General features: G+C 37.0%; 2 protein-coding genes across 2 annotated transcripts in view; both read left to right on the top strand.

The window, feature by feature from the left end:
* Positions 1–2,047, top strand: part of LOC139687143 (D-beta-hydroxybutyrate dehydrogenase, mitochondrial-like) — a 93,519-nt gene extending 91,472 nt beyond the window's left edge. Inside the window, exons 7-8 of the mRNA XM_071584280.1 lie at positions 1,144–1,283; positions 1,742–2,047. Of these exons, the coding sequence (XP_071440381.1) occupies positions 1,144–1,283; positions 1,742–1,903 (302 nt within the window). The 3' untranslated portion in view covers positions 1,904–2,047. The remainder of the gene's footprint in view (positions 1–1,143; positions 1,284–1,741) is intronic.
* A 194-nt stretch (positions 2,048–2,241) lies between these two features.
* LOC139696387 (DNA fragmentation factor subunit alpha-like) lies at positions 2,242–19,907 on the top strand. The gene is made up of 6 exons (XM_071595138.1): positions 2,242–2,398; positions 2,510–2,544; positions 2,808–2,941; positions 3,377–3,542; positions 5,116–5,278; positions 13,853–19,907. The coding sequence occupies exons 3-6, from the start codon at positions 2,815–2,817 to the stop codon at positions 14,165–14,167; spliced, it is 771 nt and encodes a 256-aa protein (XP_071451239.1). The 5' UTR covers positions 2,242–2,398; positions 2,510–2,544; positions 2,808–2,814; the 3' UTR covers positions 14,168–19,907.
* The last annotated feature ends 1,277 nt before the right edge of the window (positions 19,908–21,184 follow it).

The following is a 21,184-nucleotide window of genomic DNA, read 5'->3' as shown; positions in this document are numbered from 1 at the left end:
ATATTCAGTTTTTCCCATGTTTGACAAAATCTGCTACATCAATTTCTATTTGATAAATAATTAAAAATTATTTATCATATTCTATATATTTATAGCAATATTATACTCTCGTTTGAAGCTGTAGAGCTTATAACGTAGTCTTCACAGTAATGGTGAGTATAAAATAAAAATATTCCAAACATTTTTTAATGAAAAACTGCCGATTCCAAAAATTCATAAAATGATGACTTAAAATTAGAAAAATTTGTGTTCCCATTACAAATATGAAACATTGTTTGATTCTCTCACAAGGTAGAAAGGGGATCGGGATGGTGCGGGGGCTAACGCACAGAGGACCAGGGTTCAGATCCTGGAGAAAACAAATATTTTCCAACGGTATCCCTACTTGAAGTGCTTTGTGGAGAGCACTTTGAGTGAGTACGACGTCCGTCGGATGGGACGTTAAGCTGCATGTGAACCCTTGGCGCCTTCCGAAAAGAGTAGGCTAATGCCGACGCCAGGTTTCTCTCCACCCTTCCTTTCCCATCCATCCCTAATGGCGCAAATGACCTTAGCAGTCGGTCACCTCCCATAAAAACTCAAAACTTGTAACATAGAAGCTAATATCTCTGCTCGGTCATTGTGAGCAGTGGTGTTTGAGGATGCGTAGCAGCGGGCAATAGAGAGATCACAATGAATTTGCTGTTTTAAGCTCCGATCGCAAATACGTTTTTCATTTATTTTCTGATAAGTAACTACTGTTTTGTTTGAAATTTGAATACTTTATTCCATTTGTTGCCATATGAGTTACACATATTGGTCAATATATTCAACTGTAGTATTCGGAAATGTTGACGGAAAAAGTTAATTTTGTGCGCCAGTTGTATTGTTTCCTGAATACGTAAATATAGATTAAAATCACCGTTATAAACGTTTGATAAAGTGTTCGAATTAATCGAAAGTCACTCTCTTCCACATCATGACGGTACGAAAACAATACAATACAATCTCTTCCTACTTATGCTTATGACTGGATTGAAGAGTTTTCACGAATTGCATTTTTGCTTCCAAGTTCCTTGCTGTTTGACCTGACCAGCTTACCGTTGCCTCGCGAAAATTCACTGTCTCTTCCCTCCACTTTCATGACTCACACCTGACTGACAGGCTCCTTCTTGACGGAAGAGAGACTGGTGGACCAAGCTCGATCCATGTGGGCGTGGTTAGGAGATGCAGCCAAAGGAGAAATCGGGCAGGATTACTTCGAAATGAAGGTGCGATCTCTACGGCCGTACGTTGAGATACAGGTAAAATATACATGCTTATTCAACTGCTCAGCCTTGGCATTGATATGCTTATGAGAGAATGAAATAATTGTTCCGTGCGTCAAATATTTCTGTGCATGCATATTCCTCCTTGAAGTATTCCACCCTTTCCCTTTACACGGATCGTGAATCAAAACTGAATCGTTCTTTGGTCGAATGAACTCCAAATACAGTAAACTAGCCGCTGACCACGGAGAGCACGCCAAATACTGTCCCCAGATGGATTACTATTTATAAAAACTTCATACACACTTAATTTAGTTATATTCAAAAAGAAATAAAACTTCATTAATACACACACATATAAAATATGTATTATCATTTTTCCCTTTTAATTTACTGCACGTGAATAGTTTTATATGCATGTAATAATACGTATTTTTAGTATGACCACTCATTATTGTGGGTTATTCTTTTTTTCTTCCATGAAACTGATCCAGCAACCGGAACCCGAGTTATACTCAGTGTTGCGGGCACTCACGGATGGTGTCAGCCGCACATTTCCATTGCCTCGATACCAACCAGTTCCACCACAAGAAAGGCTGAAAACGTTTGTTGCAGAGTATTTTCCTCGATCATTTTACGAAATTATTTACGGTTGAACTATGAAAACCATTTTTTTCCTAATTTGCTACACTGAGCAGCAGACCTCAAAAAAAAATAATTTTGAGAACATATTATTATAGAGATACACTATTCTGTATGATAAAAATGGAAGTATTTCAATAAATTATTTTGGATGGGTTGTGAAAATATGAGCGTGTATATTTATTCCCCAGATGTGTTCCGCCCATTTTTAAAGAAAGTGTATTCTTTAAAGAGGCGGCGCCTCGAAAAAAATAACGAAAACTAGCTTGACGTCACGGGGACTACGAATGCGCCTCGCGCGCTTCTTTTGTTTGTTTGAACGGCTGTGACACAGTCGGTCACAGTTGGGCCTGGATTCTCATGGACGTAAGGACACGGAGCAGGAGCGCTTTGTTCTCTTGTGTCAGCTGCCCAGAAGTTTAATTTCTGTTTGTCCTTTTGGTTTATCATTCTGTGAGGAGTGATTTGTCTCTATCATTGCAGTTATAACATTCGTCGTCTCACATTAGGTGAGTATTTGCCATGGAAGTTTCATGGACATAACATTGCCTGTCTTTATATTTATGTTAACTAATTATTTCTTAAGGTATAATTGGGTTACTATTTCGTCAAATTTGCAGATATCCTATTGATTTTGCACGGCATGCGCCTACAGGTAGGTAATAATTATCTGACCCAGTTACCTTTTGATCTAGTTGTAAGACTAGCTCTAGTGACTCCATTTGAAGAAATCACGCGTATTTATGTATCGCGCCTCTTTTGATTGTTCCGTTATCATTCTTTCCCATTCTCGCTAATTGTTTCGTTTGTTTCATAGTGTTGTTCTAAGCAATTGAAAACAGTGTATGACAACAATATAACAGTAATGAGGTCATTGAATTTGCTGTAGTTTTTATTTGTCAAGTGTGACATTTACAGGTAAACTATGGAAGAGGAGAGCAGCAACCATGATAACACTGAAGCTGAATGCTTACCCTACAAAGTGGTTGATTACCGGCGTGAGAAGAAAAAAGGCGTGGTAGCTTCATCTCTTCAGGAATTAATATTTCGAGGTATTTGTGAATGCTACTCACCTCCTCTGAGCTACATTAAATCAAGGTTTAGCATACCTTAGACTTGGTTGTTTTCAAAATTTACCGTGTCTTCACAAGCCTGTAGCCAATATTGTGTTCATGACAACATAGTTTTAACCAGTGGTAAAATGGGTTTTGGAAAAGTATTAGTTTATCTTTTTTTAGATGAAATGTAACTTCAATAATTCAGCGATTGTGCGTACCTTTTTTGTTACAAGATTTTGGAGGTGACAAATATATACTTTGGAAAACAAAGTTTGGTACTATTTGAGTTTTAAGTTGGAGATTGTTCCAATTTTCATAAGTCACGAATCGGCTAACTGTACACCTTACATTTTTTTATTATGAGTGAAATTTGCCAATGCCTCGCTTGAGGAGAAATTGGAATAACCATGATTGTATTGTTTCATTTAGGTCAAGAAAAACTTGGACTGGATAATGGTGAAGAGGTAACAGTTGTGTTGGAACAGGATGGAACGGAGGTCGACGATGAAGATTATTTTGCGACATTGGAGAGGAACACAAGCCTAATGTTACTCTCTGGTCAACAGAGGTGGTTACCTCCTGGAAAATTACCTAGGTTTGTCATTTTTGTAATTCCAATAATTTTACTAACAAGATTAATGATATAGTTTCACATTAACTGGTGATGGTCTGGTTATAAGTATATTTCATAATTGCATGTAGTAAGTATTCGTGAATATATTCAATCGCCTTGTATAATAAGGTAGTATGGCAATTAAAAATTTCGTTAAAACTTCTTTAATTTCCTGTGTGTGAGTGTTCGTAAGAAAGAAGAGAGCATGCTTTAATTTTCAAAATCCATGTGTCAACTTATTTATGTGTAAGGATTAATATGACATGATGCCATTGGACATAGGATACATTTTCTTCTGCCATATTTTGTGTTTGAATGGATTAAATTTTATTCACATCCTAGCTGTTAAATATTTTCATCTTTCATTCATCACTAATTAATGTATAAGCTAGCTTTTACAACAATTTTGCGACACTTTCCAGAGTTTCTTTGACCTTTTCATGAATTAAGTGATTTTAAAGGTTTGTATTCTCATATTATGATCAGAAATGGTGTGTGGAATATGAAATTATGCATGGATGATTGAGAGTGCTCATTATTTCTTACTGCTGATGTATCAAAGATGACGACAAGGCTCACACTTCGCACTCTCCATTGGAATACTACTGCCTTGAGAATGTTAATTTTGTACATATTTTGTTTTCCACCGATGTAAAACAGTTCATTTTCATTATTTCAATGTCTATTTCTTGCAGCTGCGTAGTGGTTGTCACAAATTGTATCATTGCTTGTCAAGCCAGTCAGGTTAAAATCGTATCAATATTTGTGGATTGGATTTTTTGAAATTGTTGCAAAATAATACTTGAGAAAACATAATTGATCAGTGTTCATACTTCAACTTTAAATTGTAGTCTGATATAAGTTAATGATTTTCCTACTGCTATGGAGGTGTATAACAGTCAATAACGATTTAATATCGATGTTAGTATGCCTCTTTCATAAACTTCAACCGCTCTTAACATGAACCAAAATGATATTGGTTGGCATTAGTCACTACCAAATTTTTTCAATTAGTTTTTATGGTATATGTCAATGATTATCCCAACTAGTTATTATAAATATCAATTATAGTATTTGCCTATTTTCATATAATGCCATGTAATTATTCAAATTTCCTGAGATTTTTTTGGTTTCTTTACTTGCTTACAAGAATAAAAATGTGAACAAAGTTTAATTCCCTCTATTCGTAATGCATATTTTCTTTACCTGCAAGTGATAAATTCCTATTGGTTGTTTAATTATTTATGAATTTTTTGTCAGAGACATGACATTTTTGCTACATTATTTTCATTGCACCAAAAGCAAAGACAAAATTTAACCTAAAGCCAAAAATTGTTTCTGATAGATTTAACAATTATTAAATTGTCTTCAATGAGAAAAGTAAATCCCCTAATATTTAAAATGCTAAATCATTTAAAAAAATTCATTTATCAATGTTGAAAAGCTTTCAAATTTCTCAACTGTGTTTGGGATGCCTCTTTGAAGAGCTCAAAATGGTGTATTTCTAGGGTGTTGGTCGAAGCAATGTGTCAAATGTGTCTTGTGCATGTGGCAGGTTGACTTCTGATCAGCTGGATGGCATTGGAGATGGCACGGGCTGTGACATTGGAGAAGGTGAACTTCTTGAACTGGTTGAAAGACTGCACCGTGATATTGGCTTGATATCATTACTAGGCTCCCGTGAGCTGGAATTACTCAGTGAAATGGAGCCTGAAGAGGTGAGCTGATTTTCATTATTTCTGTCACGTGTATGCATATTTCAAGTGAAAATCACTAATGGATGGCCCTTGAAGGATTTATTAATGTTTAAATTGATCCTGGGAAGTAAATTCCAATGGGTGTTCCTTTCCTCTGACGCGAGGTATGCACCAGGTTTGTGCTTCCATTCATCCCCATCCCCCTCGTTGTAGTGTTTGACGTGATCCCTGCGCCTCAATTAAAACGACCTCTCGGTGCCCAATGTCAAAGTATATCAGTACCCGGCAAGAAGCAAAATATGCTTGATTGAAATACTGTATTGTTATCAGTTTCTGTTTTATTAAATCACTTCAAATTGATGGTCAAAGAAGCTGTTTAACCTGATATGTTTCTAAACTTTATTTGATCCAAATTTAAACTCGCCTCTTTTTGCAGTAAGGGTGATCATGATTTGTCAAAAAGTTTTAAGATTTTATTTAAGAAATTTTAAAATGTTACCATTTACAAATGAGTTATCTCCTAAGGTTAGTTTTAAATGCGAGGGGACTTTTAAGGGTCGTCACAGGTACGTGTCTTCATGGCCCATTCAGTCAGCATGTAACCATCATGCCGCTCTGTGCTTCATTGAGAGAAGTGTTCCAAAGTGCTTACACGTATGTATGTGGTTCCTCGCCATACTATGAGAGCGTCAGCCTTTTTTGGCTTCTTAGGATTCTTGCCGCCCTCATTTCTCATCGAAAAATGCTTGCTGTGAATGAAGACATGAGAAAGAATGAGTGAAGTTAGAAATGTCGCAACCCAATTAATCCCTGCCTTGCTTTTGGGACCATCCGTAAAAAGGTTGTGGGTGGGATTGGCGCTCCTTATGGTTGATTAGCAAGGCCTGAATATATGATTCAGGAAGTCACCTAATTATTAATAATAAATGCAAATTAAGGTTTAACCTTGGACATGAGAGTTTCCATGGAAGTATATTGAAAATTCCATTGATTCATGAGGTTGAAACGGATAATTACACATTGGCATAATAATGGATACCTTACGAGGTAATCTTGGAAGATAGGTGGTATTCGACTGAGTGTTGAACCTGATACATGTAACTAACTAGAGAGACAGTTGTTTTCAATGGAACTCTGAAGGAAGCTCCCCCGATTCAGCATACAGGCCAGTGAAAACGGTACTGACCTACTCGGGTACTAAATGGTGTCTGGCAGCTTCATGGAAGGCCATCATTCAGATTCATCTGCCGTGCATTTGTCTTCATTTGTCTTCCAGTCATGAGTAAAAAGCTAAATCTCTTGAACGAGTCTTGACCACCCTCAGCAGGATCACCCAATCACGTCCCCAGTGAGAGCAATCAGAGGATGTTGAATGTTTGGAAACACCTTTGCTACATGCCTGCCGTACCTGGCCTCCAATCCATCAACGATGCGGCCAAGAAATCCAATTTATTTGCTGCACAGATTGAAGAGCATTCTATTGACATCGGGGAGTGCATAGCCAGTCTTTGTTTTAGGATTAATTTTAAGCAGATGTCCTTATTGGCGGTGAAAGCCATCGTCTTGGCACTATCAAATGAGTTTATTTGTTGTCAGTTGAAGCTGACATTCTGCTCAGTGTGAAGGATGGGCAATACATGCATGGGAGGCATTTTACTTTGAAAGTGTGTGCAAAATGTCATTGCATAAATTATTCTGAGAAAGATAGCACCACGGAGGAAGCTGCCTCGATGGACTTATCATATTCCTGTGCATTGGCCTCTTGAGTGTCATGATCCAACTTGCGTTTGAAAGAATTGATTGCGTTTTGGGTTTGCGATGAACTGGTCCAAATGGCTGAGAAAGTGCTGGCACTATTTCAGATCAAAATTCTTTAGAGCTAGCCAATTAAATTTCATTTCATAACCAACCCTTTTCTTAGTATTCATTTCTTAATAATTCTATTCGTAATTAAAAATGTTAATGAGTAATTGATATTGTTGACGTAAGAAGATTGTGTGCTTGTACCTTGGAGGGGAAAGTTTTTCATCTAGCCACCTGAACTGGATTTTTTTGGGAATGAATGAAACTCATGGCGTTGATGCTGTGACATGTTTTTTTGAAGAATATTTCCAGTCTTTGGGAAGGACTGTACCAAAGGATAGTCATCGGTTGTGGTTGTCGAAAAAAAATTGGTCGTTAACAGTAAGCCTTTGTCGGCAACACATTTCAAAATTTTAGATAGTGAATAATGAATAGTAAACAGCAAAATAATTTAAAGAGGAATACCGGTGAGAATGAAATGATATCTGGGAGCGGCAATCTAGTACCCTACGGACCCACATCCCCCTACAGAGCCACTCGGCCATCATTTGAATTCGGAAATCCCATTAAATTGACGTTTAATATTCCTCCTGATGTTCCATTATTTTTGCTCTCCTTAGCCTGGGCTCGTGAAACTGGAGGTCCAAAAAGTACCCGATCCCGCGAAGGAAACACAAACATTTTGGAAAAAATATTTGTGTTTTTCAACTTAATCTCCTTTCAGCTCTATTCAACACTTTTCCCAGTGATGTTAAATAAGTTCGATACCACTTTTAATAATAAGAACTGTCTTGCGCCCCAAAATAGCCATTTTTTCAAGTTTGCCAGCAGAAAATAATCTTAGGGGGCTAAATAATGCAAATAAGGTGTATGAGGTAGCAATTCAAACGTTAATTCATGAATTTTGGCCGTTGCAATAACAGATGTGAGCTGGTGCATTGTCTTCATGAAACGACCCTTTCTTCTTAGCCAAATGCGGCTGCTTTTGCTTGATTTCTTCGCTCAAACGTTGCAATAAGTTCGCATAATACTCGCTGTTGATAGTTTTTCCTTTATCAAGTTAGTCCATGACATCTATCCCACGCACATCCCAAAAAACCGACGCCATGACCTTAGCTGCTGTTGAAACGGTCTTCTTTAGAGATCGCTTCTGAGAGGCAGTTCTTCCTTTTGGATCCATTGTTTTCATTTTTCTTTTGTCTCGGGTGTGGAGAGTAATGGACCTGCATCCATGGCTAAGAAACAACACAAATATTCTGCTTTATTGCTGTGAAACTTTGCTACGCACTCAATTGAAACATCCTCAGGACGCTGGTTTTGCTCGAGCGTGAGCAAATGCGGCATCCATCCTGCACACAGCTTTCTCATGTCCAAATTTTCAGCAAATATGCAGTGTACCGCACTTTTTGAAATGCCTGCTACGTCTGCTAGCTCGCGCACTTTCAGTCGACGATCATCCAGGATCACTTATTGGATTTTCTTCACCTTTTCTGAAGTCGTCATCTTACTTGGTCAACCAATACGATGCTGGTCTGGACAGCCTTGTATGGCCTCGTTTAAACTCTGCCACCCAATATTTTACTGTTGTAATCGAAGGAGCAGGCTCACCCAGAGTAGAATCCAGTTCAGCTTTTATATTGGTTGGGCCGAGGCCATTCCAATAAGAGTATTGTGCCTCATAGCAATGACCAATTCGCTCCATTTCCACAAATTCACTTGCAAACAAACGTTCACTATTGATTGACTGCCAAACAAATACTAAACAAAGAGGCATCTTCAATCTTGAAGCATATGCTTTATAGATTGCATACTTTGTAATATAGTGATATTTTTCAAACAACTACAGCCATCTCTGTGTCAGCCCAGGTACTTACGGGACCATGGTTCTATCTGTAGATGTAATTTCATTAAAAATTCTCATTTTAGTTCTTGCTCTAACTTACGCAGTCTCCTCATCAGTCCGAAGATACAAATAATGAACGGGTGTGCCGTGGCATGTACTACCCTATTTTCCCATCGATAACACGCACCTTATTTATAATGCGCACCCAAAACTTTGTAGTTATCATGAATTTGTCTCGATACCGCACGCCCAGGGCTTCATAATTATCTTGAACGTGTTTAGATGCCGCACATCTGTGTGTGTGTGTGTGTATATATTGTTTGTTAAAATCCATACGCTAATAGATGGTAACAACCAATGAATACATGGAATCATAATTGCCTGTGGCTATATCTACCGTAAGTACAAAGTACACAGAAGATTAGAGCCAGGTGATTGAACTTAATTCCAAACAACAGAAGGATCAAAAAATATACAATTTTACAAGGCAACACAATATGCTGCCTCATTGCTTTTTTCGCTATGATTGCCAAGTCTAAACTAGACATAAGTTTGTGTGCCTTTTTTATTTTCTATATAAATTAACTTTCATGGAATCAAATATAAAAAAATAAGAGAATGAATGAAATGGAATTTTCTTCTTTTGTTTGCTTTACTTTGCTCTGTTAGTATCGGCACTCAGATGTTCTAGTAGGCACCCTCCAAGTTCTATGAAAGTGTCCCCTACATGATGATTGCTTAAAACCTGAATTGAGTTAAGCCTTTATAATTTAGAATTTTCTCGAGAAAATTACTCGTGGAGAAGAAAATTGTATGCCGCGGTGTAAGCTAGGAGTCATCAATTCCCCGAAAAAAAAAGGAAATTGGGAGGCTGCCAGGATTTATCCATTGATAAATCTTTTAAATCAAAGGAACATTCTAGTTGGTGAAAGTGGATGTCGTCTGGTATGAAAGACTACACAGAATTGGGACGAATTGAAAGAGTGTCTTATGAAGAAATAAGCCAGTGGATCATGGAAAGTTGGCAGGGTGTCAGAGGGACTTGTGTAAAAAATGGATTTGAAAAAGCTTTGGGCAATATTTCAAACGCCAGTACTGGAAGATGAGGAAGAGTCAACGTTTGAGAGTGAACTTGGTGATGTGCCTGAAGAGATAATAAATGCACTTGATTCATTTAATTGTGATTCAGGTGATGAATTTCTCAGATTTGAGTGATCCACCTATCCTATCATATATTTATCCGTACGTGTATATAATGCTACGTACTCTACGTATATGTGAAGTACTATGTATTAGAATAAAGAAGTACTGCGTGTTAGATTAAATGAAGTATAGAAATGATACGTTTCTTCTTTTTCTTACGGATTAATGAGATGAAATAACTATAAAAGTAGCAGATCTGTATAAAATAGAATGCGCACTAGAAAGGCATGCTTCCAGACTAATTTATTTTTGAGAGACTCTTCTGTAAATTATTGCATACATAGGTGTGTAAACATATGGATTTTTTAAATTTTCATTGCATAATGCACATTCGTCATTTTTTTCATTCATCTGAACATTTTTGTATAGATAATGCATGCGTCATCGATGGGAAAATACAGCACTGTGTACATGTAATTTCGATTGCTGTTGCTGGTAAAATGCTGGCATGGCATATGAAAGGTCTCATTAATCAAAATGTGTTCCTATATTCCGATTCCCCTCATTATCCCGACTGGAGTAGCTACAAAAAGTTTTGTTCATGTATTGTCAGTATTATTTTACCCCTCCTCCTCCTTAGGAGACGGTGTGGAGTTGGAGGAGTGAACGAGGCACTTATGCCAAATCACGGTCTCCGTGTTTTGTTTTCAAGGGATCGAATTGAAAATTTCAGTGTAGAATTTCAAAAAAGTTAACAGTTTAGGGGAATGACATTGATGAATGCAAAAGTTATTCTTCCTAACGTGTACAATCCTTCCTTTTGTTAACCTCGTACGTATTATTATATGCGATGGGAAAACCACCCGGCTGTCAATTCTGCAACCACCCAATTCCACAAAATACTTTGGTCGTACAACTGTAGTTCAGGGGGCGTCAGTTGCCATGCCCACACTCCGCAGCCTGCATGGAGTTTTCCTCTCTCCAGAGGGGATTGAGGAGGAAGTGATAATTCCAGGGAAATGGTTTAGCTGTTGTCTCAGAAATCAGCCAAATATTTAAGGCAATCTTCCTATTTTATCCATTTCCTTAATAAAAGACTTTATGGTGTATGATGGCTCTACAATTTAATAATAAGGCTAAAATTCTTTCTACGTTTCCTTGCATTTTTCTGGAAACCACATCATTTGGCAGGTGACGCACGGGAAAAACGTCTTAAAGAAGAGACTGAGGGAAGAATCAATCATTCAGTGGCAATCTGACTGGGATAACAGCGATAAAGGCTCATGCACAAAGGACATTTTCCCTGTTATTTGCGATAGATTAAAACTAAAAATCAACCTTTCACACAAATGTACCCAAATGCTATCAGGCCATGGAAATTTTTCAAATTACCTTCACAAAATTGGGAAATCGAGAACTAACCTATATGATATCTGCTGAACAGAGGACACCGCCAAGCACAGAATTGAAGAATGTATCCGTCATGAAAAAACAAGACTATAAATATGGCATAACATGGCGGTGAAGAAAATTAAATTGCGCGAAATAGTATTATTCTGCTTAAACACCAATTGTAAACTCCTATTTGATTTCGTCACGAGTGGTAATTAAGCAATGTAAGGAGACACGTCTAACACATTTTACACCACTGGTTTCAATTTTCCTATTTAACGTGCTCTACAACTAGGCGAGAAATCAAAATATATCATACATTCACGATGCAAATTATTTTTATCTGTATATATTTTGTTGTATGTTTCTGTACTTGTGCTGATTATTGTGAAAATATGTACTAATTGTACTCGAAGTGCCTAAATTCTAATGTTCTGTGTATTCTGTGAATGGTTAAGTGTGTGATTCCAAATGTATTATTATGTATGTTTTGGATACTTGAGAGTTCATGTAAATAACTGTTTAAAAATCTCACATCGAGTAACTTTGGCGATTGAAGACAAAAGGGGAATTTAAGCGTGAGCAGGTATCCCCTCAATCAACATATAGCAGTGTTGTATAACTATGTCTGTTGCTACTGGAATAAACTATTGATCTATGGGGAGGAGACTCACCGTAGTATTTAAAAAAAAAAGGTGCAGCCAATAATTTTCAAAGATCACCTATCGCCTGAAATAAGGTTTTTGGTCAGCACATAAGAGATGTTCCTCTTTTTGTTTTCAGTACATATTTTGCGAGGGATAATATTTAAATTTTCAGCTATTAATGAAAAGGCAGTAATTTATTATTGAAAATGGTTTTAATGTTTTTCAAAATATTCTCCATGATATTCAATACATTTTTGCATGCATTCAAACCAATTGTCGTAACACTTTTTCCACTCCGATTTACACAAATGTGTATATATATGTGTGTATATGTATGTGTGTATATGTATGTGTGTATATATATATATATATATATATATATATATATATATATATACATATACATACATATACACATATATATATACACATTTGTGTAAATATATTTATTATATGTAAATATATATTTATAGTATATATATATATATATATATACACACACACACACACACACACACACACGAGGGTCATCCGGAAAGTAGTACCCGTTCGTGAATTAAAAAGACAAAAGTAAATATTAACAAACATAAAAAATTTTATTTGAAAGAGGATACTTTAAACTACTTCTCAACATAATCTCCAAGCAAATTAAGGCATTTGTCATAACGTGTGACAAGTTTCTGTATTCCTGCTGCATAGTCCTTCGCCGCCAGCTCATTGAGATACAGGGTCACTCCTTCTTTAAGTTCTTCATCGCTGTCAAATCTTTTTCCTGCCAAAAAGTCTTTAAGCTTTGTAAAGAGATGAAAATCTGAAGGGCCCAAGTCCGGGCTATACGGTGGATGGTCGAAAGTTTCCCATTTGAATTGCTGCAAAAGTTTTTGTGTTATCCCAGCTGCATGAGGCCTGGCTCATCTGTAAGCTTGCGAGGGACCCATCTTGCACAAATTTTTGCATAATGCAGATGGTGTTTAACAATTTCATGAACAATTGTTCGAGAAACATTGGGAAAATGCTCACAGATGTCATCAATTGTGACGCGCCGATCGTTCCTCATGAATTCGTCAACTGAGCTCACCAGTTGGTCTGTAATGACAGACGGTCTCCCCGAACGCTCATCGTCGTGTGTGTTCCCCCTCCCCATGTTGAAGTTGCGACACCACCGCCGAACAGACGACTCGTCCATTACATTGTCTCCATACACCTCCTTTAATTGGCGATGAATATCACATGGGCAAACGTTTCTTGCATTGAGGAATTTAATCACTGCCCTCACTTCACAACTGGCGGCGTTCTCAATTTTTTTAAACATTGTAAACAATCACAGAAACAACACAGGCAATGCTAGCGTCACGCAACTTGGCTCAGAGAAGGCAGACAAGCCACTGAAGCTATCTGACCTCGTCCAGCGGCTACTCGCGTCGTCAGCACTTCATGCGGCACGAACGGGTACTACTTTCCGGATGACCCTCGTATATTTATTATATATATATATACACACATTTGTGTGTATGCATACAGTATAGATGAAGTTCCAGTAATGATTGATTGTTCATGTCTACATTCGTTTCCCTGAGGTAACATTTCATCATGTAGTTGAGAAACCTGTATTTGATTCCTTCAGGTTAGCTAGGAAGCCATGGTTGTTTTCATTATTTTGCCAATTACGCTCTCCTCATGACTGAAATGAAAGCGTGGTATGTGATGTGAGCGGTCTGTGGCGCCAGTGTTCTTTTCTAAGTGACTTCTCTCTGTTTATTTCCTCAGGTTGTGCTTTTAGGACTTGGTCTTGGATCAGGGATAAGCACGGGTGGTGTTCAGTGCCCTGACATTGCTTTTTTAGAACATTTGAAAGAGGCGAGTGGTCGGTTCCTTGCGGAGAAGAGGCAAGCCTCGGAGGCGATGCACCTCCTGCGCCTCTACCACCGTGCCAGCGTGGCTGGCTCCCAGGTCATCATGGACGAGCTGGATGGGGGAGGCGATGGTGATGGAGGGGGTGGCGATTCAGGGGACACCCTGTCCTCCAGGTGTCACCGCCCAGCGTCCATTCAGCCTGCCAGCAAGAAGGAGAGAGTGAACTGAATTGGTGAGAGGGAGGGACTCTCATCAAGATTTTTAGGGTTTGAATCCCAGGCTGAGGTCACTTGCCATTGCATAAAAAAATTGTTACATTCATGAATCTTTGGAGAGTTGTGTTGTCCTTAAAACTCCTTCATTTTATACGATGTGTCTTTTGGCAGTTTCTGTCATGGGTGTTGGTTTGTCGGTGTGACTCTAATTTGTGGTAAGTAATAATCATAATGTGAATGATGGTGGGAAAAGTCTCCCATGCGTAGTTTCTCGGTCCGGAAACAGTTGTTTGAGTATACCAATTTTTTTGAGTACTTTGATGATATGTCTAATTGTGAGATTTCATGGGCAATTTTGAACACGCCTACAAACGCTAGAAAGTAAGGAAGAATTATTGTCGTTCTTTGCAAAATTTTCTGGATTTCACGCTAATTCCAGGACAGAAATTGTGGAGTAATATGTGACACCATTTCAAACATCTTGATGATAGTTTACAGTACTCAGGAAGAAAATGCGCTGTGGTATTCAAATGTATGAGTGTGTGTGTGTGTGGAGTGTCATTGTAGGTGAATTGATGGCCTGGTGGTATGAATTGGTGTCATCATGAATGTTAATGTGATTTTAACCAATTCAAAGTATTGCTATTTTGCAAGAAAAGTGATCTTCATGACAGGCCCTTTGTATACATAAATAGGAGCAGTTAATCCAGGGAAATTGTTCTCTGACTTTTTCTATGTCAATTTAACTTCAAAGATTTATGACAGGATTTCACAACTGGCCAAAGAATTCATGCAGCGACAATCTACTAGCCATTGCCAAATGTTACCAAAGAGAATTAATATGTCTGAAGGAAACTGGGGCAAGCAGTTTTGTCTCTGCTTACAATTCTCACTTTGAGTACTTGTAAATTTCGGACAATTCGATGACAATTCCTACAGGATGAAATAGAACATGGGTGTACTTTTTTTTCAATAGATTGCTCAGAGATGATCTTAAGAGAAATGCTTCACATTTTTTTGTGAAGGGAAATGATTAGGTAGGAGTTGTTTGAGGTGCACAACTTTTACAAATGCCAATAATGGAGTTTTTGTAAATACTTCTTACCTTACAAGTGCTGTACATTGTATAAGTTACATCTCTTTGTTCATTTATGTAGCCAGTTGCATGCGATATGCTCCTTTGTATTTCATAAAATTAGTTAGGAGGAATATGCAATATATGAAAGCTGTATGAGTAATTCATTCAATCCCATCTCTTGCAATGATCTATTGTGCATAATCAGAAGAAGTTTGTATATATTTTTTGGACATACAACTCAATTGGTCAATTAAAAGCAAATGTAGTGTTGGTAACATATATACAAGGAATTTGTGTAATATTTTAATGCGATATGTAGTTGCAATTAGACTTTTCTTGTGGCCTATTGAATAACATTAATAGTGTGGAGTATGACATTAGGAAGTATGTGGCATGTAAAAGACATTTGCTCGTTAATCAGAGTTTTAATGTAATGGGAATTTCATTTGATTGTCTTTTGAGTATGGTTTTTGTGCAATAACATTGTGGCCCCTTGTGCGTGTTGTTTCTCTCGAAAGAGACAGGATTCCACAATGGCTCACTTCATTCGATTGGTGGTGGCTTCGTTTATGTAAGCACAAGCAGGGGTCCCCTGACTCTCGAGCTGTGCTGTGCCATGTTCTATGGTCTGAATACAACTTAATAATTGACAATTGCTCAACTACTTACCTGAATCCCTCTGCCCTGCAGTGGTAACAAACATTTTTAGTACGCTAAATTAGTGAAGTTTTGCACTAAATGATAGACTTGCCAGAGTAGTGGTTTATAAATATCGAATCTGGCTCGCTGAAACCTGGAAGAGTTTACAAGATTTGAATAAGATCTGAGGGGTGGATTTTTAAAGTGATCAAAATATTTGTCATGATTTATTGATAAATGAATCACATACCATATTATATGTTCCTTGACTGTTATCAAAATATATATATATTCATAAATATTCATATATTGTTAACAAAAGGTTTTTACCCAGTACTTGGTATACAGAGGGTTGTAAAAAGTTATAACTTTGATATGGAACTAATTTTTATGAAGCATTTTATCCTAGTGGCCATGATTATGTTTCATTGTCATTGATAAACACTAGTTTAATATTTTATCTATGAACTATTTATTTCTTGGCACAATATTTTTTTATCACCAACTCAAGAAATTTCCTTGAAAGTTAGTCCGCTATTTTGAATTTTCTTGCACAAACACTGAATTCATTTTCTTCTGGATTAGCTTAATAGCATATAGACCTAGTGCACCTTATTTATGCCTATTATTTATTTCACATTCATAGACTTACATTTTAATAAAATGTAGCCTCTTAATACTTAAACTGTAGTATTTATGACTCATATAACTAATTAGCCATTAAACGCTGTTGTTGTCACGGATTGATATGACAGTATCAATGATATTAAATGCCAAGAGAAAAGATCTGTCGTGTAAAAACAGGCAATTGTGGGATAGCTGGTAAATTATAGTTTTATTTTTAAAAATATTTTAAATGTACTGTAGTTTCATTGTGAGTGTATTTGTAATTATTAAATCACTCTCATGCTAAGAGTTTTTAACTCATCCTAAAAATGTGTATAAGCATCATTTATGTTTTAACTAACTAACTCATGTGGAAGTTTATTTTATTTTCATCTCATTTTGCTTAAAAATTTAATTTAAGAAATTGAATTTTTAAATTAAGAATGATAAACGTTTACTCCATAACTAGTGCAACCATTTGAAAGCATCAATCGTTTGATTGCGCAGTAATCTTGCAGCATGACATGAACCGCTTGTTAATTTTCTCATAAATCTCGGAGTTTATGGCCGTTATTTGCACTATTTGGACACGGACCTTTCACTTTTTCCACCCACATTCATGTTTATCCATTCCATTAGTTTTGCTAAATTGTGTGGAATTTCAGTGAAAAACTCAGCAGCAACTGGACATTTAACCTCCAGTGCCGTTTACAGGTATCAGTTGATTTATAGATGTTAATGATGCACATATCTACGTATTTGATTTTGCATGTTGGCATTGGTGCAGCATATCTCTAAAAATAGCACTTAGTGTTTCATCATTTCTTTTTGGGTTCCCTGCAAATTTTATTTTAGATATCAGGATATCATTTTGATTTTATCCTGTAGATATTTTTAGAGGATCAATTTTTCATTTCAAATGTATAATTCCAATCAATAAAGAGGATTGAACCTAAAACCTACCGTTTCTCCCTAGGAGCTGGCTTCACATCCACTTTCTTTTAGCATAGCACAATGTTGATTCTAACATTCTGTTGTATGCAAGGAATACTTTTAATTAGGTCAATCTCGTTACAATATTTATCAGATACTACTTTGTCCACCTCAATCTCTTGTTAATGTTAATTCAGAAAGCTAATCTTTAGAACAAGTCTATACTTCCCTCCATCAATCCTTCCTTCCTAGATAACAGTGCCAAAAAGTAAAAGATTATCACACTCTAATCCTGGTTCATAAAGTCTTAATAAGCTGTTATATGAAGTTAAGTGCTATTTACATACCTCACAATCAAGGTTACGCCGTCCCATAAATAAATGCATCTGAACAAATATTTTCTGTTGCATCTTACTGAATGTGTCACATAATTCTAATATCAATCCTCAGAACTTGGATTCTCTGTAATTAATTATTCATTCTTAATGTCTTTCTGTTCATAATTTTTGTTTTTTTCAATGATTAGATATCTGAGACATATTATTATCACCAAGATTATTTCATTAATATGAATTCTCAGCTGGTGGCACCATTTACTTTGACTGCCTATTGACTAAACGTTTTTAGCTTTAATGTTAATGGATATATAATTGAGTACACTTAAACGTGAAAATGCCAGATAATATTTTAGTTTCGTATAACCGTAATAAAATAAGTTCATTTCCAGAGTCATGATTGCCTCAAAATGGCATAATCATAGCCACTGTAGTCAGGGTGTTTATGGTGTAGTTTTGTCCCTATTTGTAAATGGACTTGTGTATCTTAATTGTGATTGTTGTATTTAGATGAGGTTACGTGGAATCCCTTTTAATCTGTTTTTATGAAACATGTGTTACATGTTTACAGTACTTAGGTAAGAGTTTCTATTGTGTACGTAGTGTTAGTGTGTACAGAAATTTTGAAATATTGCAAGTTATTCAATTCTCATCTTCAACTTTGCGTAGTGGAGCATTATTGTTTGTTTATTTTGCAATTTTCCAATAAGAACCTGAAAGTTACTGGCAAGGGTCGGAGCAGATTATTTCGCAACGGAGAGACAGAGCGATTCTCCCTTCTCATTTTTTAATATTCTTCTGGAGATCACTGTACGTGAGAGTTGGCTAACTTTCATTGAGACTGTTGATTTGATTGAAATTGATAAATATTATTATTTCTGTACCATAGGTAAAACTAGAGCCATTTCATATTTATACATTACCGAGTGATCTCCTGGATCTCCTTCTCTTTGGAATGACAATTTGTATTGGTCTCTTGATGGGGATAAGGAGTCATTTGTGGCATTTTTGGATTTTCAATTGAAGGAGTGTCGTTTGTTATTGATCCACTTTTGTGATAACCTACCTGTGTAATGACGCCCAACCTTCTCAGCCCCGGTCCTTAACAAAGGCATTGAAAGGTGTTACTCGGATTGTAAACACTGCCAAAGAAATCTTGCAAAGACTGTGAATTTGTGTGGTAATGCCTGCAGATATCGATTTGTAACTGTTAAATTTATAAAAAATGGAAACTTTCAAAAAAATCTTTCAAAAATGAAAAAAATCTTTGAAAAGTGCCTATTCTGACTGGTTGCTATTTGATGCGAGTGACTTGTGGCCTCTTGCCTTGACGTGTGTGTGCGTGGCTCGATATATCAACTGCCTGGGAGCTATACTTTGAAGAGTGGGACCAACAACTTGGATTGGACGGAGAAGGCTAAGTGGGGGATGCGTGGGGGATCAATTAGCTTGCTGGCCTCATCAGAATGGTGTTTGGTGTTCCCTAGTTTTATAGCTCCATGCCTCCCAAAGCGATCGTTTGCTGAAGTCCCCATGATGTGAAATTGTGACTCGAATCTGCAAATTTATCCCCAGTCTTTTTCATGCGATATGTGAGAAAATGTTGAAGCGTTGTGCTTGCGTGATGGTCATTGTTCATAGCATTGCTAACATGAATCTTTCAAAATTTCTGTTTATGATTTCACCAAAATAACATTCTCCCTTTCATCTATTTCTTCTTCACCGAGTCTGCATTTGCATGCCAAGGAGTGGCATTGCTCTCTTGCCCCCAGAGTGGTAACGACCTGACGTGAAATGGTTCCTTTTCGCTTGTTCCTAAGTTAAGTGCAAATCGGTATGCGGGTTGCAAGTTCTTTTTGAAGATAGTTATATTTGGGATAATGTACAGGTTAACACTGCCAGCATTAACATGACTGACAGTTGGTAACTTCCCCACTGGAGGACGTGTCCATGAAATTTCCTCTGCTGATGAATCTGTGCTTTACTACTCATGTTGCACCCTAGAAGTAGAATTCATGTAAGAATTTGCAGCATTGTCATATTTATGTCATTATTTGATAATTTCCAGGAATGCCTTTGAATGAACTTATGTTCTGTGGCTTTTATGTATGCTCAAGGAATTTTTGTACTGAGTGTGGATCACGGTTAAATAAAACATTTGTTTGTTGCACTTTCATCTCTAAGATGCATTTGCTGTGCTTGCTTCTTTACTCGATGAGCAATAACTGCCCTCATATCCTCCCAAATCAAATTCATCGTTTTCGTTACTGCACCCAAGCAGATTTTAATGCAAATTTTTAGAAAGGAATTTATTTGAATAATGAAAAGTATTCACAATTATTTGCCAAGCATTTAAAACTTAAATTTCATTACTATAAATGCAGTAATCAAGCCGAAGGTTGGTTTGGTAGGTGATGGTAGAGTTCACCCAGTACTAAGCCCTAAATGGTGTGTGAAGTTAACACATTAGCAGGGTAGGGGGGCCAGTTCCTTTCCCTGTGCCGGTTATGGTTTCCCAGGAAGATGTGGTATCCAAAAAATCACATAGTTTGGGTGGAGCTGTAGGTGCCCAGAGAGGCTTGCCCGGGAATCGAACCTGGGCCCTCCTGTCAGTAGTCCAACGCTCTGCCCACTGGACTACCGCAACCCATATAAAAATATATATATATATAGTACAATACACAGTAACACACAATATAGAAACACAAAAAAAGAACACTCACAAGTATTTTCTTGATATTTCGACGGAAACAATCCGTCTTCCTCTGAAGGTATAGAAGTAATGACTGCTGGAATTGTTGAGGTGAGGGGTGCGAGAGAAAGGGAAGGGGGCCAGGGGAAGGGGAGAACGGGAGGCGAAGGAGGGGTGAAAGGAATGGTTGGAGAGAGGAAAGGGAGAGGGAAGGGGTGGAATTGACACAAAATCGGAAAATAGAACAACATGCTCACCGCAACTATTGCAACATATATATATATCTATATATATAGATATATATATCTATATATATAGATATATATATATATATAGATATATATATTTATTTATATATATATATATATATATATATATATATATATATATATATATATATACATTCAAACACGAAATCCCGCCAAACGGCGAATAAATACTCATACATATAGAAACAGATATATATATATATATACACACACACACAGACAGCGACCCACTTAAATTCATAATCATGTTACTATGAATTATGGTAATTTGGTAGTCTTAATGGTTTAAGGTGGGTATTGGATGGACTCAGACCGAACATGCTTTCACTTCTTAGCCTCACACAGACAGACATCCCACACTACAATAATCTGTTCTTCGATTCCATGCACATTGTCTTGCCATTCATTCCATCCAGCATGTGTATTATTTCCCTCCAATACACCACTTGCCAAATGCCCTCCCCTCTCAGCCTTCAGC

Source organism: Hetaerina americana, unplaced genomic scaffold (assembly GCF_022747635.1).
Source record: "Hetaerina americana unplaced genomic scaffold, ioHetAmer1.1.p SCAF_1, whole genome shotgun sequence".
NCBI classification, from domain to species: domain Eukaryota; kingdom Metazoa; phylum Arthropoda; class Insecta; order Odonata; family Calopterygidae; genus Hetaerina; species Hetaerina americana.
Note: the sequence above shows the minus strand (reverse complement) of the source record. Positions and strands in the feature narration are given on the sequence as shown.